General features: G+C 42.9%; 1 protein-coding gene across 27 annotated transcripts in view; it reads right to left on the bottom strand.

Moving 5' to 3' along the window:
• Positions 1–23,753, bottom strand: part of KIAA1217 (KIAA1217 ortholog) — a 511,170-nt gene that overhangs the window by 16,681 nt on the left and 470,736 nt on the right. For all 27 annotated transcript variants that reach the window (XR_005224058.2, XR_005224057.2, XM_037890862.2 and 24 more), the window contains 6 exons: positions 20,685–20,860; positions 12,899–13,029; positions 12,519–12,666; positions 8,605–9,100; positions 6,051–6,231; positions 863–1,017 (listed from right to left, as the gene is read on the bottom strand). Coding sequence is in view for 25 of the 27 variants with exons in the window: in XM_037890862.2 (XP_037746790.1) it covers positions 863–1,017; positions 6,051–6,231; positions 8,605–9,100; positions 12,519–12,666; positions 12,899–13,029; positions 20,685–20,860 (1,287 nt within the window). In the remaining 2 variants the exon portion in view is untranslated. The remainder of the gene's footprint in view (positions 1–862; positions 1,018–6,050; positions 6,232–8,604; positions 9,101–12,518; positions 12,667–12,898; positions 13,030–20,684; positions 20,861–23,753) is intronic.

Raw genomic sequence — 23,753 nt, 5'->3', positions numbered from 1 at the left:
GTTGTTTTTCTCCTCTCATCCCTCTGTAAATAAATATTTCCCTTTCTTATATCCATTGTACTTTTCCGGTGTGTGTGTGTTCACTCTGGGGGTTTGGAACAGGTGCCCCTGGGGTGGAAGGGATTTTTCCTGCTGCATTCCTGCGCATGCCTTCTCTTGGCCAGAGCTGCCTGCAGGAGCAGACTCCATCTTGGCCACGAGGGCGCTAAAGTTACATATATAAACAATGCTAGTGCAAAGCAAACACAGTAAAGTCAATAATAATGCAACTCCCCCTATTGCAGGATTTCCGGAGGGGCTGAGTTATTTGTTTGCTTGTTTAATGTCATGTCATAGGAGCTCACTTTTTTTATCAACTTAAAACCAAAAAATATGGTGCTAGATCAACATAATCCTGATACTATTGATATAATGTGTATGAGACGGAGAGGCGTCCCCATACTGCCTCCTTCCTTTTTTATCACTTCAAATGTAACAGGTGGGTAAAGTAAGCAACAAGAAACTCTTAAATGTTTCTGTGGAAACTCTTGATTCTCTGAGCTGATCTTACCCATCTGCGTAAAATGGGCTTTTTATTTTTAATTGTCTTATGACACACTGGATGAAAGCCACTTGTGATTTGCATCTTACATTGTTACAGAGATAAGTGAAAGGATAAGACTCATGAAAACAGGACTGGACAAATCCTATTTGTTGCTTTTTCTGATTAACAGAATTTCCTGGTGACCTATTGGTCACTTCTCTGGGCCATGGCCCTGTCTCAACTTTTTCTATGGTTTAGACAAACAGCTGAAGTCTGAGAATGTTTCATGTGCCAGCCATTAGTCACTAAGTCTGTTAGCTATTGCCTGAATCATCAAACCTTGACAATGGTGGTCTCTTTTCTGACTGCATAGATGACATCTCCTGATCTCGTTGTGGTGAGGCCAGATCCCGGCAGGTAGCTGCGACGTGGAGGTGGAGGGGGTGGCGACTTCATCAGCTTGTCAGCTTCCTGCTCTGCATCGGGAGCATCTTCTGCAAAGTAACATGGCATCACAGAATGATCATTGCTGACAGGGAATGGCCCAGTTTTTTGCACCCTCTACTCCACATTAGAGAAAGAGTCTTGCTGCTAAGAACTGTGTGACCATTAGCACATTCGGGAGTCTAGCTTTAAAAGGTGCTACTCCACAACTCTGAAAACACCTGCATTTGCACAGAGAAATCAGGTCACTCCACGTGGAACCTTGCAGCGATATCCTGCTCCCATTAAAGTCAACAGGGCCAGGATTGCACAGGAGGTGCACAGGTTAAGCTGCATGACGTACCTAGGTGCACTTCTAGCGGGCACATTTTGTAAGTACATGTCTGCTTACACAAGCACAAACTGTGTGTTCAGAGGGGTATTTTTGCCATTACCCTGCCTCTCTTTGTGCCCTCCTTTGAAAACCAGTGAGAGATCTGAGCCCTGCCTCCTTCTATTCTTCCAGCACATGGCAAGTTAAAAATCAGCACATAATCCTGCTCTATCAGAGGGGTGCTTTCTGCATTGCGCTAGAAAGGGATTAGAATGCCACTGTTACAACTCAGTAAACACTGGGTTATGCTTGGACAGCAAAGGCACCCAGGAAAATAAAAAGAGAGTACTCTGCTCCAGGAGCAAATAGGCACCACCTCTCCCATTCACTTACTACACTGAGTCCTATTAGCAAGGAGAGGGCCGGGGAAGTCCAGCTCACCAACTATACCCTCTCCCCAGCAATGCAAGCTTTCATTTTTAATTTTAGTTACAATTAAATGTTTCAGTAACACACAGGTTTGCCCTGAACTTATAACATACTGGCTCTAATGCGAATGCTATGCCACCAAGAAAGAGTTTCCAACTCATGGCGGATTAAAGCATAATCCAATAGCTCAGATGTGCAACCTCTGCATTGTGATGGGGGCTCCTGAGTGTTCTGAAGGGGACACCAGTTTCCCCAACCAGACACCACCACCCCTTACAAACTGCTACCCCATAATTCATTCCTATTTGAAGGTGTATGTTTGCACGCAAGCCAAGCAGGACACACACTGCAGCAAGAAACATGCACTCGGGGTTTTTTTTTTTTCTTTCCTTCTTATTTACAAGCTTCATTTTCAAGAAAAGAGATGGCTGTTACATAAATAGATCAGATAGACATGTACAAGGAAGTTAAAACCTTGTGTTCAGGACTACTAGCTGCTTGGGGTCAAGAAGGAACTTTCCCCATGGACAGGATATTGCATAACTGTCAATTATGGAGATTCAATGCCTCCCTCTGAGGCATCTGATACTGACCACTGTCAGAGACAGGATACAGGACTAGAGAAGAGGTTGGTCTAATCCACAATGGTAGTTCCTATTTTTCTAATGTGAATAGCCTTGTCTTTGTTCTCTTGTTAGCCCAAATGTTCTTCAGAAAAGGTTAAACAAAGAAATGTTCTATTGTATTATATAAGTCACCCTGTTCCTCCCTAGTTATCTGGCTCTGACTCACAGGGTTACAACAAAAGTGAACTTCCAGATATGTTTTACATTAGAGCTTTTCTCTTATCAGTGCCTACCATTAAGAAGTATGCTTGTAATGAAATCTGTGTTTACTTCTACCAGGGCAACTAGGAGATTTTCTTGAATTCCAGGCTAAAGGAATTAGAGTCATTCTCTTATCCCTTACACATGACACACAGCAGTTTGGCTTCACAGACGCTTACAACTAAGGGGGGGTAGGTCCTGTGGCTTGTCCAGTCTGCCAGCCTTACAAATGCAGCAATCCTAACCGCTAGAGCACCCACAGTTTTCCCTGCGGTTACTGAAAATAAGAATGATGAAAGAATAGGAGGCATTGAGGGAACGGAGGCAGATTGATTTCTACTGTGTAACCCACACCAGTGCCTTCTCTATCTTTAAAACTGGAAAATAAAAAGGAAAGAGGGAACCAGGAGGAGGAAAAATTGAGGTGGTAAGTGTGACAGGGTGAACAAGGGGTTAATGTCAGATCAGCTTCCACACCTCTCTTTGCATGGGAGAGGCTGTAATAGAGCATAAGACTAGGTAAAATCCACTGCCGGGTGTTCTTCTCTTTTCTCTATTGAAGTTATTTTATTTTTATGTTATAAACCTTTGAGGAAACAGCTTTGCTCAAGCATTTTTTCCCCTGCTGAGTCATGCTGCTAGAGTGCAGAGGAGAATAAGGAAAAACAAGTATAATTCAATTTGGCTAAGGTTATTAAGAGTGACCAGTGATTTTGGGTTTGACACTCTTTAGCAGGTCATGATTTTCAGAAGGCAGATGCTCAGCACTTTGTGAAAAATCAGGCCCCTCGAGGGCGTCCCACGTTGGGCACCCAAAATTACGAGTCATTTTAATAATCTTAGCACCTTTTGTGTCAATTCTTTCCCATCAGGTATAGCAACAGATGAAAGACTGGAACTGACTGATGATTTCGCTTTATACCGCCACTGGAAAAATTAGAGACAACTGTTTCAAAGAAATGCTGAATAAGAATCTCAAAAATACATAGAGCCAAGATTTTAAAAACAGATGCCTAAAATCAAGCCCATCTCCAAATTTAGACATCCATGCAAGGAATTTACTCCGGTGTAAGCTGCTGTTTGCTCAGCACTTTCAAAAATTAGGCCACTTATTCAGGTGCACTAATTGGACGTAAAAACCTGACTTCGAGCACTCATTTTTTTAAAAGTTAGCCTTAATTTTCCAGGAATAAATATTTCAATTTCTTAATGTGTTCTGGATGGAGAGCAATCGAGACCATGTTTTCTAGCAACATGATCCATCTGTGCTCTGTGTAAGAGCACACAAAGCACTCTGTTAATTGGTTGCTAACATACTCTGTGTACTGTATTAGTAAAAAGAAAAGGAGTACTTGTGGCACCTTAGAGACTAACACATTTTTTTCATGAAGTTGATAGATTTCCACTCCATACAGTTAAATTCAGTGCCTTGCATAATGACAGGTTAGTCTCTAAGGTGCCACAAGTACTCCTTTTCTTTTTGTGAATACAGACTAACATGGGTGCTACTCTGAAACCTGTATTAGTAAAGTAGGTGGTCTGCCTTCCCATAAATCACTCATTTTTCTAGCCTAGAGTAGGCAGTAGCATGTTGAAACTTTCTTTCTAAACTGTGGAAGATTTGGGTGGTATGTGAAATGTTTAATCAGAATTAAGGAAAAGCTTTGTTATTCCTTTAAGTTATGTGACTATTATAGGATTCATTATGCAAAACAGAAGGCAGATGTCCTATCGTTTCATCAAATTTCTTCATAAATCTGTTAGCTGGACACCACGCAAATTTTTATTCTAGAAATGGATAAGCTAAATATGTGAGTAACAAAAGCTCCTCTTTATTATTGTCTTTTGCACTTTCTCAGACATTGTCACAGTTCAGTGCACCCATATAATATTTATTTTCTCTGATTCTTTCTGTGCTGTACCATTCACTACAAAAGCTAATGCTGTTAGAAGCCAGTCATCTCACTGAACTGTGTGCAGGAATTCTAAAATGATTTTTCAACATAAGTATTAAACTCTCATGTTAATAAAGGCCCAAGAACAACTACTGCCACAAACTATTTAGTATTAGAGCCTGAAACAACAAGCTGGCTCTGAAAACACCTCTCCATAATTCTGTGAAAGTTTATATAAATATCTGAATCAGAATTTTGCAGCTGATCCATTTCCAGATATGGGATGTACCAAAATCTTGGATGAGACAACTCTCTCAAAACTTTGGAGAAACTTAGATATGGATTTGTATTTTGCAGCTTTGCCTATTGTAATGTACCATCTATAACAAATCCATGTGCTGCTGCTGAGAGACATCCTTACTAGGTAAATCACACACACACACACACACACACACGCACCCCGCCCCAGATACGTGGGATTACGTGGAACTTGAATGGCACACAGGCCACTTAATGGTGTGGGTCTTTCTGTGGACTCACCCAAAGTTCATACTCTGTTGTATATTCCAATTCAGAGAATTTAAGGGTAGAAGGTGGTGCGTGGTGAGAGGTATATAGATAGGTCGGGGTGAGGGGCAGGGTATGGATTTGTGGTGAGGAGTATGAAGGGTGTCTGCAGGAAGGCCGAGGAGCATGCAGGGGAGTTGTGTGTGGGTGGGGTGCAGATGTGTGTGCATCACACACTAGTCCCTGTCCCCACCATTGGCAGGATCCCAGAGGGAGGTGATTTGCTCCGCAGCAGCTGCCTGAGGAGCCTAGCCAGGGGTCTTGGGGAGGAGGAGGGGGGTTGGGGTGGTGTCAGACTGCACTTTCCTGAGGCTGGGGGTTTCAGATCACCCACCACCACCCCAGGAACACCCCGGAAGGGGCACTGGCTGCAGCTCCCTCTGCTCCCACTTCCCACTGTGACCCTGGAAACAACTGCCAGGTGTGTGGGTGGGCTGGGGCATCGGTATGTTGGCCTGACTGGGCTACAGCTCTGCAGCCTGCACTGCCCTGGGCTGACACGGCAGAGCCCGTCCAGGCCCCTCACCTGAGCTCTTGCACAGGCGCATTCCGGAACCACCACCCCTTCCCAGCTGAGCTCATCCCCATCTGGAAATGCTCCCAACTCCCCCAGAGCGAGGAGGTGAGAGGGGCGCACATGCCCTGTCAGAGGGCAGCGGGACCAAGCAAAACAGGTTCATAAAGGGTCACGCCATATCCCTTCTGGGGCCGCACTGAGGAGACGTGAGCAGCAGGGATTCTGACCTGCGCCATATACACAGGACTGCTGCATCACCGCGCAGTTTGCAGGGAACATTGCTCGCATTCGCCCTCTTCGCTACAGCATCTCCCCAGGAGCTCAGGTTTAGCTGGTGAACCAGCATGACCGTGCATCCTCTGCAGAGTCCCTGCTTCCCAGGACATACTCCCCCATTCTGTCTCATAGGGAAGGGTAGGATATTGATAAAGGTGCTAAGTAAATATATAAACTTAAATGATCATTTTAATAAAAAAACCTTCTCATTTAATTTTCTCAAAGACACAAACCCTCAGTTCAAAACTGCAAACCTTACCTGAAACCTCTAATTTATCCACTGCCTCCAATTTTGGCAAGGCTGTGGACTGCGGAGGCATCTCTAAATTAGGGATTGACTTCATGATATTGGCCTGTGCCTCTTCTAAGAGTTTTTCAAACTCCTTTCCATTATAGTGATCAAGGTTCTGTCTTTTCTCTTCCCATTTCTTTTCTGCTTTCTAAAGAGAAGTACAGCATTCAGTTAGCGTTCTGATTTCATCAGTCTCTACTCTGTTACTTCTAAACGTCCAAATATAAACATTAAGAATCAAAACTGGTTAGATTTTCTCAGCATTGGTCTGCAGTGAGGCAACAGAAGTTTCTGATTTCTGTTGGTTCCTAGCGAGCAATATTTCACATCAAATATTCACTGCTTACTGTTCAGCACACTTTAACATACTACAACCATCTGCTGCTCTGGCCTCCAGAACTCAGCTAGCACCATGGTTTCCTACAGAGCACTCCTTCCAAGTCAAATCAGCCTGAGAAAACTTACATTCTGCATTACCTTCTACAGGTTTCTTTCTGAACTACTGTAGACACAAAACATTTACTCAAAAATTGAAGGAAAGCTATTATTTATTTGTCGTATAATCGTAGTGCCTAGGGAGTCCTAGTCATGGACCAGGACTTCATTGTGCTAGGCACTGTATAAACCAAAACAAAAAGACAGCCTCAAAGAGATTAAAATGTAAAGGAGCAAGGGCAAATTAAATAAACAACATAAGTAGCTTAATGTATTGTCCATTTGCAGTCCAGTGATTAAAGTACAGGACTGGGAGTCAGGAGATTTGCATTCTGCCACACATTTGCTGGATAATTCTGGGCAAGTCTCTGTGCCTCAGTTTCCTCATCTGTAAAATGGGGATAATACCACCCACCACTTCACAAGGGTATATGGTGGGCTTATTAATAATATGTGTAATGCACTTTGAGATACACAGATAAAAAATGCTATAGCCATGCAAAATAGTATTTTATGTTTAAAAACAGACAATGCGTGTTACACATTGTTTTTAAAACACACACTACAGTTATCATTGTGCCCACCTTGGTGTAAGCTTTTGGGGTAACATGTTGCTAGGTACAACCACAAACAAAAAGTGTTGAGAAAACTCCATTCATGAACAATAATTGTTTTTTTAAAAAAAACTGCTGAAAAATGCTCTGGCTTTAGATTAATTTACTTAGTTCTCTGTTTATTTTTGTTTCACCTGACTTGTAATGGAGGCTACACATACTTTACTCATTGCATCAAAAAGTTACCTACCTGCACTGTAGCTTATGTAAGTATCTCTTGTGACTTCTTATAACAATACACAGCAGATACTGACCTACAGGTAGGGTCCTAAATATTTACCCACTGCTTAAGGAGAAAGCCCTTAACAGCATTTTATTCTTTTCTCAAACAGCCCCAAATGGAAATTCCATGTTAAAGTGACACAGAAAAATAATCAATCATTAGAAAGTCTGGAAATACGCAGCGCTAAGGTCACCCAAACATCTTTAACTCTGCTCCTGTTTCTTCCCAACACAGAGCCACCATAAGCCACAAGGAAGTCCTAGACACGCTGTGTATCATCTTCCCATCGGTGACCCAAAACTGAGAGAGAACCTAACTGAGATTCCTTACTCAGGTTGATGGACTGATCAGGCACACCTGTAACATTTAATGGAAAGTGTTGTTATGGAGCGACAGCAAAATACTCCAGCCATCTTTAAAACCAAATGCAGTGAAAGGAAAAGGAGAGGCCTTTAAAGATCTTCATCAAAAGACCACATTCTGGAAGATTGGTCAAGACATCCCCCAACCCCAAAAGTATACAGGATTTCAAATTTAGAAGTGTGGCTACAATGAGCTGCCTGCCATGTTACCATGAGACTTAACAGAAAAATACTTTTAACATGTTAAGGACTGGATTCAAATTAGGGAGATTACACACCTGGAGCACAGGATGGTGTGGGAAATCATACCTGTGTATCACAAAAATGCAAAGGGCCAGAGCCGTGTACTATAGAGTTCCCCAACTTTACAAAATTCCAGTTGTTTGGGTGACCTTACTGAGCATTTCCATACTTTTTAATATATATATAAAATCTTACCGAGGCATTTCCAGGCTGATGTTAAATCCCCCACTCCCGAAAAAATCCAACTTTAATCTCTTAAAACCTGCCCAATAGGAATAGATGGGGATTTATAGGTTTCACTCCTGGTTAACATGATTTTTAGTTTGGGATTTAAAAGAAAGTAATCATCTGGCTCTAGTAATCATTTCTTCAGTGTCAACAGGGCACTCAGAAATGGCACCTCGGGCTTTTTTTAAACATGGCACTACATTTTGCCTTGGTTCAAAATAAGGGGTAAGATTTTAAGAAGTGCCTATGGAAGTTATGGACCCAACTCCCATGGACTTTTCTTTGGATATCAGACACCTGTCTCCACTGGTATTTTGAAAATCCTATCTAAGGTCTCAAATGCATGCTGGCAGATCCCAGTAAAGTCAAGCTCATGCCCAAAGACAATATCACTGGTTAAAGAGAATACACTGTACCTCAATTGATACAGCTCGGTTCCTGGTACTTGCACTGTGAATTTCTTCAATAAAAAGGCTTTGCATAATGGAACCATTGACCTGCGTTGACTGAGAAGTCTGGGATTGCTGGGTTGCTGCTGTGGACTCCAGTACAGTCACTGGCATAGTGGGGGTGTGATGGCTTGTTGCTGACAAACCCACAGAATGGCTGGTGACCAAAGGTGAATTTTGGGTATGGTTGACCAGTGCTGAAGAGTGCTGAGATTGATGTATGACTACAGGAGAGCTCTGTACATGATGAACTGTCATTGTAGAGAAGGGTAGAACTTCTGACTTGACTGAGGACCCTTGCAACTCTGCTGTAACTCCAGCTATGTTTTGCTGTGGGTATCCATGGACACGTATTAGTTCTTCTTGATTTTTCAGAACTTCGGTTGCTGTTGCCTTTTCCATGGCAGTGTACTGCACGGCTTGAGCAGGATCCACGCCCTTCAGCAGACCTTCTGTAACATGTCTATCAAAACAAAATCAAACACATCATCATTCATTATTTATTAAATTAGCATATAATTAGTCCAGCCATTTGCTATATATTTAACTTTATTGGCTGTAATCTGGATACAAAATATACTTTTTGCAAAAACTCATTTTACCCCACCCAGCTGGAAACAGAAATCAATTTGGCAATTTTCAGGTGAAAGGAAATTAGAAATTAAAAGGTTATAGGTGTGACGTTGCACTCCATAAGTTTTATGGAAATATGCTAATGAGTGTGAATATAATGTAACTGGAATATGCTTCATGCAAAAGGTCTCCTGTAAAGTATCATTACAAATCTTATAATCTACTGAGTGTGTTCATCCTATTTGTATGTATGTATCATTCTTGTGTCTAAAGCTAGAAATATGAAGTATTACTCTAAAGTCCTATTGTAACTATGCAAAGTGGGCCATTAATAATGGCTTGGAATCTTGATGGCTCCCATTAACCAGGACAATTTGTTGTAAATGGCTCTGTTTACTTGTAAGCCTTCCTGTGTTCGTGTAAGTCAGGCCGGGAAGAATGGAGGCTTGGGGTCTCACAGGACATGTGACCATGTCACCCGGTCCTGGAATCCATCTTAAACCTGGTGCTTTTCCATTTAGAAGGAGGGGTGGGGACCCAGAGAGACAAAAGATTCCTGCATTGTGCCAAAGCTATAAAAGGGGTGGAATAGAAAAAATGGGGCTGCCAGTCATGAGAAATCCCCTAGATACCACCTGAGCTGGAACTAAAAGAACTGTACCAGGGGAAAGGATTGGGCCCAGACTAAGAAGGAGTCTAGTCTGTGAAAGAAGCTTACTGGAACGTCTCTGAGGGTGAGATTTACCTGTATTCAGTTTCTTAAATGTATTAGGCTTAGACTGGCGTGTTTTGTTTTAGTTTGCTTGGTAACTTACTTTGTTCTGTCTGTTATTACTTGAAACCACTTAAATCCTCCTTTTTATACTTAATAAAATCACTTTTGTTTATTAATTAACCCAGAGTAAGTAATTAATACCTGGGGGAGCAAACAGCTGTGCATATCTCTCTATCAGTGTTACAGAGGGCAGACAATTTATGAATTTACCCTGTATAAGCTTTATACAGAGTAAAACGGATTTATCTGGGGTTTGGATCCCATTGGGAACTAGGCGTCTGCATGTTGGAGATAGGTGACTTGCTGAACAATTTTTGGTTAAAGTCTGCAGCTTTAGGGGTGTGGTTCAGACCCTGGGTCTTTATTGCAGCAAACTAGCATGTCTGGCTCAGCAAGACAGGGTTCTGGAGTCCCAAGCTGACAAAGAAAATGGGTTCAGAGATAGTTTTAGCACATCAGGTGACAGTTCCAAGGGGGTCTCTGTGACTGAACCCATCGCAATAGGTATTTTCTGATGTAAGCATGGTGGAATAAATTAATAGAATCAGAGAAATTAGAATAGAAAAGACAAGTTAGATGAGCTAATCCATCCCTCTGCCAATACAGGAATATCTCTTCTAAGACATTTTCTAGAATAAAGATGCCAATCTTAAGCCTTAAATTCATCTCTCTCTCTCTCTCTCACACTCACACACACACACACACTCACACAAGGTAAATGTTTAACTTGGATTTTGCTATAGCCTAGGTGTTCAGCTGAAAGTTACTAAAATAATATACTTTGATCCCTTGGTGCTTGCTATTTTAGGGTGTCCATTGGCAAGAAAATTCATTTCTCATTACTTCACAAAATTAGCATTTGTTTGCTGTTCATGTTTTCTAACAAACATGGATAATGGTTGTACTTAGTGGTTGAAAAATCTCAAGTATGGCTTATCTGTTTCTGTCACATCCCTCATTTCCAGAGTAAAGAACTCCATGAAACCACTGGCATACCCAAAAATATTTGCAATTTGTTTCCCATTCTCTAGTAAAAACCAAAACTTGTTAGTGATGCTAACATCATGTTAGTGATGCTTTGGCGTTCAAGGAGTTATAGCATTTCCTGGCATTCCAAGAAATGTTATTTCTTGGTGTTATATTTTGGGAGATTCATGCTATGCACTCAAAGTGTGCCTGATCTAACACTGACTGTTGAAAATTTGTCTACAACAGATTGGGTTAGAGATGGGCACAAACACACATTGTATGGCTCCTGAGCCAAATGTCCCCAACATTGAAGGGTGTCTTGATCAGGGGGTTTGGATTCAACCCATCCCTAGTTAGGGTCTACTGTAGCTGCTTTAGACAGAGACTCTACATGGAACAATTGGAATCATGATTTTCAGTATGCGGTTAGGAAGTTCTAAGAGGAACCCACATGTAACCCCCAGCTCCTGACACTCCAGACTGAACCTCTAGGAGCCCTTACAGAAGGACTACAACAATAATGGCTAGCAAGATCCTCTAACCTCATTTCCCAGTGTGCTTGAAGTTAGGGGTTGGGACAGAAGGAATTAGAAAGCCTTGTTGGTGTGGTCTGGACAAGAAGTTCACTGGATCAACAACAAGCCAGAGCTATATAGTCCCCAGTGAGGGGGTGGCCTGACTCTACACCAATGGACCGAGTTTAGTCTCAGTTTTAGTTTGGAAGCTGAGAGAGTCAGCACAGCTCAGGGACTTCCTGCTAAACTCTCACTCCTCACTTAGGGAGATTTTGCACTGCTATAAGACTTCAACTGCATGGATCAGGCAGTTCCAGCACTGAAAGTGACCAGCATCCAGCAGAGTGAGAGATACACAACCTGGCACTGGCTACCAGAGCCAGCCAAGACCCCAGGAGGATTCCAGACCAGGGTACAGCAAGTCCAAGTGGAGTCAGGAGAGGACCCTGCCCACCCAGGGGACTTCAGTCTAAGCTGACAAATGCCACAGCATGGCAACACTCAGTCTCAGGACATTCAACGTCAGCCCTACCATCTGCATCAATGAGGTGCCTAGGAGGGTGGCAGAGGTTGCTGAGTGTTAGGAAATGAAGAACTGGCTTATTCATAAATGTATTAGTTAACCATAACTCTTTCCTTCCCCTATTTCCTGTTCCCAGTAAGGCCCCCCCCTTTGTTATGCTGTTATTTTTGGTCTGTTATTTCTTTGATGGGGTTTGTTTTTATTTATCTTATTATCCCCTACGTACACGGCTTTTACACTGCTTTCTCTTCCTTCTCAAGGGACAGCACCCTGAGTATTGGCACACAGAGGAGCCACCAGGCGCCAGAAAAGAACCCAGGACTGAATGCATGCGAAGAGTGGGGAAAAGCTGCTCCAGGTATTGGTGATATCAAGCACTAGGGAGACAAAAGCTATGCCTCAGGGGAGGGGCTAGACATACAACCCTATAAACAAGTCATGGCTCTGAAAACCTTTTGACTCTGAATGGAAAAGGCGTTGCAGCACTCCTTACTGGAACTGTTCAGAGTTCTGAAAAACAATTCACCTCCTCAGCGTGGTAAGGATATCTGTCATGCTGCGGACTCGTTTCAGCAAGCTGTCTAGTTTATGGGGCTCCTCCTTCAGAAACCTCACGGCTTCCACTTCAATGCGGAGGATTGCCCGCATTTTATTCTGCAATGTTGGAAACTCGCCTGCGAAAACAAGAACCACCAAGTTCAAGAGAAAGCGACAAATGCTATTTTTTTTTACAAAAAGAGTTGGATATACGCGTGAGAGATGCACGCAGAGATCACACACTTAAACCCCCAAGACCTTTAATTGGTTTTTTGAAGAAGGCAAAGATCAAGTCTCAGATCAAGATGCAAACCTACATCACTCCCAAGTGTTTGAACAACCAAACCAAAAATAAAAGGGAAACTACACCTTTGAGGGTGGCGACAGCTTCTCCTACTTGCCGCAGAAGAAAAGCCCCATCTTCAACATCTTTCAATGTCACTATCTTGTTGGTGGCAGTAGAGTCCTTCTTCAGCTCTTCAACAAAAGCTTCTAGCTCACTGTTTAAAAAAACAAGCAGAAACAGAACTTGAACTGAACTTCCATATTAGAGTTTTGTTTTATGAAAATAGTTGGAATTGAACGGACAAATCTGGACCAAAAATATCACAGCACCTTAAAAACTGCTACTGACCCTTTACTAGCTTGATACTGAAAATAACAATGAGTGCTTAAAAGAAGGTTGTGTAAGAGAGCTAGAACTCCAGCTTCCCAGCAGGGCGACTTCCTCTCAGCACACTGGGGTTTTGGAATATGCTGAAGATAATAAAATACACAGAGGCAGCACATGTTACGGGAGGTTTTGCAAGGAACAGGCCACCATGTGAATAAGCTGCCCTGACACCAGAGGGCACAAATGACAAACATAAGCCATAGCACTGTGTGATTACCTCAGAACAAACACACAACACGTCATGAATATTTGTTCTAATAAAAACCTGCCTTCATTCATACCCACTTCGTGACCACTTTCAGTGAATATTTTAGCTAATGGGTTTACTAGCAGGAATATTCTCAGAAACTGCAAATGTTATGTTAATACTAGAGAATATCAAGAATACAATGAACAGATAAATGTAAGTAATCACACCTGACTCCTGAGTCTAAGGGTACGTCTTCGCTACCCGCCGGATTGGCAGGTAGTGATTAATCTATCGAGACACGATAAATCGATCCCTGAATCTACGCCTGTACTCCACCTCGGCAGGAGGAGTAAACGGAGTCGACGGGGGAGCCGCCGTGGTCGACTCGCTGCCGTGAGGACGGCCAGGTAAGTCGAACTAAGTTACTTCGACTTCAGCTACGCGAATAGCATAGCTGAAGTTGCATATCTTAGTTCGAACCCCCCCAATTTTAGCCCAGGCCTAAGAGTTTCACACATCCATTCAGCGAGCAGAAACAACAGCATGTGACTTACATGTCCACTTAAAACTGACACCAGAGCTTGACTATCAAATACATGCAACAAACAGCTCGCTAACAATCCACAGACCAAGGCTATTTGTACAAACTATTTGTCAGAAAACTGCAAATACCAAATGTATCTGAGAAAATCACAAGCTGCTCTTGGACAATTCAGAAACAGGAGTGGACACAGATGTGTTGAATTCAGCATTCATCTACTCATGCCTCAGTTTCTCCATTTGTAAAATGAGGCTAATGATACTTACCTATTTTGTAAATCACTTTGAGATCTATGGATGAAAAGTGCTATTTAAGAGCTAGGTAATAACAACAACAATCAGTGATTGTATGCGACAGCCAGGCACTCAGATATCATAGTGATGGGCATGATATAAAAACCTAGATAGATATAAGAGAGTCATATTACACTGTTCAGTTGTCAAGAAAAGGGTAAGGAAATTGCCAACAGATTGAAAAAGGCATAAGCAACCCAACTAATTAATTATGGAAAGGCAAATAACAAATAGCAGCTTTTTGGAACCCCAGTACCTGTGTCCTGCACTCTGCCCTTTCAATGCATGTCTTTGCTCCACAATGTCTCTACACTAAGGACTAATCCTTGGGGCAGGCTATCACGAGTGAATATGGCGAGTGTGTGAACTTAGCAGTGCTCCTCTTAACTTCCATCCGGTCAGCACCCAACCGTTGTTATATAGCTGACACTGATGAATGCCTCCCACCAGTTGTTTGCATTGCTGCTGTAGCGACCTGAAGAAGAGAGCCCTGTGTAGCTCGAAAGCTTGTCTCTTTCACCAACTGAAGTCAGTCAATACAAGATATTACCTCACCCCTCTTGTCTCTCCCACCAGTTGCACGCTCTTTGGATTCTACATTAGGGCAGCGCTGTGCTTTAGTCACATTTTAGATGCTGAGAGCTAACTAGAACTCATTATCCCTAAAAAGGCTTTACTTGCTCCTTGTGAGCAGGCATCGTCTGAAATGTACAAAAACGCTGTTTACAAAGATCTGGCGAGGAGGATCTGTGTTATTGCAATCTGCCTACACACCAGAATGGAGCAGATGTGAATAAGGCACACCTAAGCTGAGTGATCTCACTTTAGGACCACCAGCCTGGAAGGTCTCCCAATACAAATGCAGATGAGAGAAAACATCTTGCTCATTAACACAGAGAGGAGAAATCACAAAAGGGGCCACTAGGTGGCACCAATTGAACGATATTCTTCTGCTTTTACAGGGAATGAGGCAGTCACATTTAAAATCGCTATCACACATATCCTGGGGTGAAAGTAAGTTAAAGGACTTACCTGTACGCTGGAGTTCTGAGCAGGGGGCGTGGCCTGAACCGGAAGAGGTGTGGCCTCAACCAGAAGAGGCAGGGCCTTACATCCCCGGGCCCTTTAAATCTTGATTTAAAGGGCTCAGGGTTCCAGCTGTAGTAGTGGCGGCTGGGAGCCCCAGGCCCTTTAAATCACGCCCGAGCTACCAGCTGCAGAGGTGGCTGGGAGCCCTGGGGGCTATTTAAAGGGCCCAGGGCTTCAGCTGCCGCTACCACCGTGGAGCCCCGGGCCCTTTAAATCACTGAGGAGTCCTGGGGGCTCCCAGCTGCCACCGCTACCCTGGGGCTCTGGGCTCTGGCAGAGCTTTAAAGGGCCTGGGGCTCCGCTGTGGTAGCGTCTGCCAGAGCCCCGAGCCCTTTAAATCCACGCCTGAGCCCTGCTGCCTGAGCCCTGGGGTAGTGGCAGCCGGGCTCCATCAGGGATTTAAAGGGCCCCGGGGCTCCAGCTGCCACTACCGCCCCGGCCCTTTAAATCCCCGCCAGAGCCCTGCCGCCGCTACCCCAGGGCTTTAAATTGCCATCTGGGAAAGCCGGTCCCGGTACGGCACACCGGCTTACTTTCACCTCTGCACATATCTACTTCTCCTACATTTGCCTTCACAATAAAGACGACACAAACATCAGGATATAATCTGAAGAACAGAGCCAACACAGGAAGGATTTTGCAAAAAACCCTCAGCTTTCCATCATCAAACCCAGAAAATGTTGCTGTGAGACCATACCCTCTGGGAGGAGGTTGCTCCACAACCAAGGACCATTGATAGCTCTGCCACAAGCACCTGTGAACTTCATCTTGGAGAACAATGGCTTCAATGGCCCTGATACACCCAGCTGTCTCTGTGAGTCAGGAATAGAAAAGCAGCTTCTCTGGAATCTGGGCGTTATGCTGCTGGAGACCTCAAAATTAGGACCAGAACTTTGAATTGGCTCCTGGCCTGAATGGGGAGACAGTAGGAGGCATGGAGCAGGATAATCATCTTTTGGCATGTAAGGGACACTGTCACATAGGTAGGGATAGGACACAGACATCTAAATAGCAGGGGATGGTGTCTGTCCCACTTTTGTTCATAAAGAGAGAGTTCTTTCCAGACTTTGATAAGAAAACATGGGTTCCCAGATACATATAAAAGTTTTTTCTAACTGCATTAGGAGACAATTACATACTATAATAAACATTTGAACATAACAGGGACATTTAGAATATATTTAAAATATATTGTTATATCTGGGTTGAAATAATATATTCATACCAAATGTGGGGATGCTGGAACAATTTTTATAGTGGGGGTGCTGATATTCATTGAACCAAACAAGCCACACAAACCCTGTATATGATGGAAACCACTTCAAGCCAGGGGGATGCAGCAGCATCCCTAGTTCCAGCACCTATGACCAAATTTGGCAAGTGTGTGGAACGCTGGGAGAAAATACTGATTCTCAATCTACAGTTAATGAGAATGTGGAGAAGAGGACATTTTGTCAGCACTCGTAATGCTACGGATTGCCACCTTGCAGGCTGATGGAAACCAGATGTCCTGATTATGCAAATATGATTTTTTTCCCCTAGAAAACCTGCTTACTGAAGGTAGAGATTCCAAGAGGCTATTCAGCAATGCTGATGACACCTACTCCAAGTACAGATGCAGGATGCTCCTAGAAATGCAGAATTGCTAGCGTTCTTCAAAATTATTGTAAAATCATAAATACTAGTATTTAATTCTGATTCTGAAATCTTACTTTAAAAAAATAATCTGAGCGTTTTATTTTTATGTCTGTTTGAAATGTTCCAGAAGGGGAACGATTATTCTATTTAACTGTTATTAGAAGTGCTGTCAGCTTTCATCTATACTTCATGTTCTAACTCTGAGGGAGAACTTTGTACAATATGTACCGCATACCATGCATTGTAGTTTTACCATGTAAAGCATTGGTAACTAATACATTTTTTCCTGGATACATCTGTGCATTGTGGCTATCACAATTTATAAATAGGTTGCTTATAAGTATGATTTATAACCAACTACAATACCTTCTATTCATGTGCTTCTAACCATCTATAAAACATACCACTCATGTCTGTAGTATGCTTATCACCTCTATTAATCTTATATTAGCTTTTCATAACCTACTTATAAATGTAACTTTCACTTAAAGTGTGACTGACACATCATATTATCCTAATTTGCCTTTGGTATGTAGCAAACTTTGAGGCTGGTATTTGGTAACTGACATCCAAAAAAGGTATTGTATCACATCTTTGGCTTAGATCCAATAGAATTTACTAAAAACTTCTGCCTGAAAGTACAATCATTAGGCATGCAAAATGACTTGATTTACATGGAGTGCGTTTTCTGCATGCCTTCAAGGCAGACTGTCTAAGAGTGCTCCCTGGACTTCATTGGATATCTCTATTCTCTGAGTATCAGAGGGGTAGCCGTGTTAGTCTGGATCTGTAAAAGCGGCAAAGAGTCCTGTGACACCTTATAGACTAACAGACGTATTGAAGCATAAGCTTTCGTGGATGAATACCCACCTCGTCGGATGCGCATCTGTTATGAACAAAGAACACAAAGGGTATCTCTACACTGCAATTTAAAAACTGCGGCTGGCCTGTGCCAGCTGTCTTGGGCTCACGGGGCTCAGTCTAAGGGGCTACTTAACAGCGGTGTAGATATTCAGGCTCAGTCTGGAGCCCAGGCTCTAGAACCCTGTGACGTGGGAGGGTCCCGAGCCTGAATGTTTACACTGCAATTAAACAACCCCTTATCCTGATCCCCGGGGAGCCTGAGTAAGTTGGCATGGGCAGCCATGGGTGTCTAATTGCCGTGTAGACACATTGGAAGAATGGGTGGCGAGTTATATGGGCCCGTGGTGCCCGTGCTCCAGGAATATTCAGGGCCCAGGGCCCAGCTCTGCCAATGTTTGGGGTTGGGGCTCTGCCCCGGCCCCACCTGCCTCCCCCATGCACCTCCCCCGGAGCATCTCCCAGCCCCATCTGCCACCCCCGCACAATTTAAAAGGGCTCAGGGACCCCTGGATGCTGCCGCCACCACCAGCACTGCAGCAGGGCTAAGGTGGCTTCCTGCCCAGCCTTGCTCCCTGCCACTCCCAGAAGCAGCCAGAACAACCCTATGGCCCCAGGGGTGGGGGGTGTCTCCCCGCACTGCCCCCACCCCAAGTGCCGACTCCACAGCTCCCATTGGCCAGGAACTGCAGCCAATGGTAGCTGCAGGGGCGGTGCCTGCAGGCAGCAGTGCGTGGAGACCTCCCGCCTAGAAGCTACTGCCAGAGGGGTGTGCAGGTCGCTTTCGGGAGCCACCTGAGGTAAGCACCACACCCCTCACCCTTTCCCACACCCCATCCCCTTTTCCAGCCCAGAGCCCACACCCCAAACCCCATCTTGCACCCAAACTCCCTCCCAGATCCTGCACCCCCCACCCCGTCCTGCACCCCCCACCCCGTCCCAGCCCAGAGCCCACACCCAGCACCCAAACTCCCTCCCAGAGCCTTAGGCAGGTGGGGGGGGGCGGGGCTTGAATCCATTCTGGGCACCAACAAAAATTATACAAACCTGCTGCCCCTGACCCAAAGAGAACTCCAGCCCTAGAGTGTACACAGTCTTAGCTAATACAAAGTGTGAGAATAAACTGATGAACAGGACAGTGGTGGGGGACAGCACTGTCTGTAGCTCAATTAGGACTGTGAGCTAGTTTATAGCAATATCCATCAGTATATAACACTGTAAATTCACCATCTTGCAGAGAAAACACAAATTCCTAGATTAATATTATTCTTTATAATCACAGGTGTGATACTTTTGTAGTAAATCTGAGTCATTTAACAACACATATATTAACATAGAAGATTGCTTTCCCTCTTTGTTTATAAATATCAGAACTGCTAGTATGGTAGAGTACCATGATTAATGTTTGCAGTGAGAAACTGATTAGAAAGTTTCTCTGTACATAAAGGAGCAACTTTTCAGATGTGGTCAGATATAAATTTGGATTAGCAATAAAAACTAATTAATTAAATAGTAGTTTACAAAATCTCGGCATTAGAATTATTTAGACCATTTACTGATTTTAGTTTGAGTGAGACCCAATTACATCACATTTTCAAAATCAGGGCTGCACTAAATCACTGGCCATCGTCAATCTCAGTAAGCCAAAGAATTGAGAAAGAAGCCTTTTCTACACAGTCTTCACTTATGGCATCCTGCAAATACTCTTATAAATATAGGGGTGTGCATGGAAGATCCCAGCACAAAATGGCTAGAGGAACACTTATAGATTCCAAGGCTAGAAGGGGTCATTAAGATCATCTAGTCTGACCTCCTGTCTAACACAGGCCATAGGATTTCCCTGAACTAACGTAACTGACATAATTTATTTTAATTAACCTTTATTTTTCCTTTTCAAGTCTCCCACATCATCAGTGCCCATTCCATGAGATACCTAGCATGCACTATGGAACACTGTCTCTATACAGTACTTAATGCTAAGAATATTATCTCCCACTGCACCTCTTTCTCTCGAAGAAAATTTAGTCCCTCCTATTCTTTTCTTTTACAATTACACCTTATTTAATATCTGGGTATATGGAGGCCATAGACAGTATCTGAAATTGAGGGGTCATGTTTGTTGTGGGTATATGGATGGGGAGTTCTGAAGACAGAATCTAACCATCATCACTTAGCTAAGAACCATCACCCAATTAGAGGCCACTGATTTACACAATGTACGCTGGTTTAATTTTTTTTTTTTTTGAAAATGAAGATTTGGTGACACCAACGTTTTTTGTGAAATTTATGTTGATATTACCAAATTATTTCAGTTAAAAAAAGGCTACAAAAATTGAAATGGTTTGCTTTGACATTTTAAAAATGAAATATTCTGATTTTTGGTTCAAAATGAATTGTTTCAAAATTTCCTTGAAATTTTATTGAAAAAACCAACCAAATGGTTTAAAATGCTTGAAATCTAAATGAAATATTTAATTCAACCCCAAACATTTTTTTTCTGACTTCTGATTTTTTGAAAATTTCAAAAATAAAATAAATAAATAAATAAATAAATAAATGGGGTTTTGGTTTGTCCCAAATGAACCGCCCCCCCTACCCCTCCCGGCTTGTTCGGTAGTGCCAGCAAACCAAACACTCTGTTCTTTGCCCAGCGGTACTTAGATATAATTCGACAACCATAATCGGACGCTCCCTGCTCTCTTTCAGCCTATGAGAGGGCATGGAATTATGTAAAGGAGAAAACAGTGTGCAGGCTAAGTAGCACTTACCCACATGAGCAGTCCCACAGTGAAGTCAATATTCTATCAAGGGAAAAGCCAAGCATGAACAACACACCAGCTCAAAGCACTAGGAGAGGTTTTCCCACCCACCATAACTTCTTCACAATCTTTTCCTCTTCGTGGAGGTATTTCTGCCTTTCTTGCTCCACCAGGATGCGCTGTCGCTGCACAGGATCCTCCAGCCTCTTCACTGTTTCAATCACTTTGCCATTGATTTCCAGCTCAGCTTTCTTCATCATTGCCCTCAGCATCTCCTGGTTCTGCAGCTGTTGCACAAAAGAAATCAACTTCAATTTTCCTGCCTGACTAACATCCCTGGCAACTGAACACATTGCAGCACTCAGAAATAGGTTTGGATAAACAGCCCTACAGCTGAATGAACATACTCCCCCCACCCCTTAACTTTATCCATAAACGTTATTTCAAGGAGAAGGGGGAAAGAGCACAAATTCCATTAACTTCTAAAGCGTGTGTCTGACGTACAGCAGCAAGCTGACAGAATGTGTAGACTTCATTATAATGTACTATGTCTGCCACCAATTTCACCACACTCTTCTGCAGGGACTGAAACCTTTCTCCACCATTCAATGTGACATTAGAAGGTGTTGTGTAAAATATCAATGCTGAGCTTCCTGCCTTGTGCTGTGTAATAAGAGTGCAGCCGCTCCTCCAGGAGCTGTCACACTAAAGGGCATGATTCCCTTCTGTATATGCCTCTTACTAGTCCTTCACTGAACTTGCTGGACCATCATTTGAAAATAACACGAAAGCTGAAACATATTGCCATTCTTTGAGGGTCACTTTTCAGTGTTACAAGCAGTGGATACACCACCCAATGTGATGGAATGAAAGACGTACAACTAATTTGCAATATATATCAACAACAAAGACTTTTAAAATGTGGTTTTTCTCTAAAAAGTGACTTTTTAAAAAGGAGACCTCCTTTCTCCAGAGATCTGCTATCTATGCATACTCAGCCACAGACCTTCTCACTTTAGTGGGCAATGTAAGTTGTAATACCTTTTATTCCCATTAACCTTGCAGAGCCAAAACAGTTAGGAGAGAGTGAACTGGAGCATACTTCTACTCGTGCACCAATTGTGCACTGAATTTTATCTACAGGGCCAATCAGTTACACTTGTACAAAATGGTTTGAAGGCACTGAGAATCCACAGGTCTCACTGAGATCATAATCAGAAGGTAATCAGGGTGCACAGATATTATTAAATACCTACTTTGGCCTGGAGAATCTTCATTCGTGGAAAAGGAAAGAACCCACCTTGGCTGTACTGCGCAGGATGAGCTTGCAGGGCTGGCAGTTAAAAAAACCATCTTTTTACTGTACTTGCAAACCTATCACTTATTCCTTTAAAGAGAGAGCATCTTTTAGAGTAGAGCTGCTCCTTAAGATGTAATTTTCCACACTACAAGTAAAAATCTTCTATTAGAAGATGTTGCAAATTACAAGGCCATGGGTGACTCGTATATAGGCACTGAGCAAGTTCCTCCTATATTCCCAGTGAGGTGAACACTTTTTATATGCTCTTTCACAAGTATGTTTATGAAATTCCAACCACTCTTCATTGGGCATGGAGTGCTGGAGAGAGGAGACGAAGTATCTATTTTTAGGTTCAGCACTGGGGTATTATCTTCTGTCTCAGCAGTAAACATTTCTCAACACTATTACAAATAGAATTCCAGCTGTAACTGCCCCCTGGAAGGCCTGATATTACCGACTTTCCATGGCTAGGGTCTCCTACTTTCAGTTTTACTGAGGTCATAATATACAAAGTAGTAAGTGAGGCTCTGTCCAGTTAGCACATTTAGGATCTGTGTGGGCATGAGAATGATTCTGTGATCCTAGCAATGTTCTAGATACAGGGTAACGTTTTCAAAAGCACCTAAGTGTCTTAGGAGCCGAGCGACTTAGGCACTTGCCACTGTATTCCCAAATCTTATCTGGATTTCCACCTTACTGAACAAAAAACATAGAAGTTTTCATAAGAGCGTTAACAATATGACTTGAAAAGAAATGCTGCTGCCTGAAAGGCCTGGGAATAGTCACCCAGTCTTGCAAAGTTGGTAAAGACGCAAGTGGATTTTCAAGACAACAAAACCACCTCAGAGGCTGATTTAGGAAGATTGTAAGAGGAAAATAGAAATCAGAGATAGAAAAGGCCTATTATGTCACTGTTCATCTTTCCAGTCCGTGAAGGAACTAAATAGACAAGTCAATACATCGCTTCTGGCTTTCCAGATTTGTATGATCTAATCTGTCCTCTGCTGTGCACTCCTACTTCCCCATTAACACGAGTGGGATGCACGCTGAGAGGAAAGTCAGCTCTTTCGTGATAAGGCTCTGGGTGTCCAGTGTGTTTAGGCTGTGATAGGCACTAAGCACTATTTCAGAACTGTTGGAGGAAAAACAGAGCCGAATGCAACAGCTGCAAGGTTAGGCAGAAAAGCAGGGAAGTGTTCCTTTTTTTTTTTTTTTAATTGTATGGAATTCTAAAAGTTTGCAGCTGCTAAATTCCATACCAAATCATTTAAAAGGCATTTTGTATATGTAATCGCTCAGTGTGGGATCAGTGTTTTGATTTACATTAGTGTAGGCCAGCATGGTGATTTGAGACACACAAATATGCTGTGGTGCAAGGCATCGGACTTGGGTGCTTGTCTCTGTATTCATAGCTCATATACACATACACAGCTGAACCCTGAGGTCGGCGCAGAGGTCAAGGAAGGGGAACATAAATAAATACATAACTATATATAGCCTATATATAATACCTCTTTTATAGCACTTTTTCCCATAGGTCTCAAAGAACTTAACAAAAGAGATAACTATCATCTTACAGATAGAGAAACTGAAGCACAGAGGTGATCTGACATGCCCAAGGTCACCCAGCAGGCCAGTGGCAAAGTCAGGAATAGAATCCATGTCTCTGGAGTCAAAGTCCAGTGTTCTCTCCACTAGATCACATTGCCTCAATGACAAAAGCAAAACAATGAGGGAAACGGAAGGTGCATGTTATGTTAGCTTTCATATTTTTTATTATCATTACAGGTGACACAGGTAGTGACACAGTTTGTTAAGGCTGCCCAACACTCCCCATTATAAGATCCTGTTTTCAGTTGCTTATAACTCCGACGGTCTTT

This window comes from Chelonia mydas, chromosome 2 (assembly GCF_015237465.2).
Source record: "Chelonia mydas isolate rCheMyd1 chromosome 2, rCheMyd1.pri.v2, whole genome shotgun sequence".
Classification (NCBI taxonomy): Eukaryota; Metazoa; Chordata; order Testudines; family Cheloniidae; genus Chelonia; species Chelonia mydas.
Note: the sequence above shows the minus strand (reverse complement) of the source record. Positions and strands in the feature narration are given on the sequence as shown.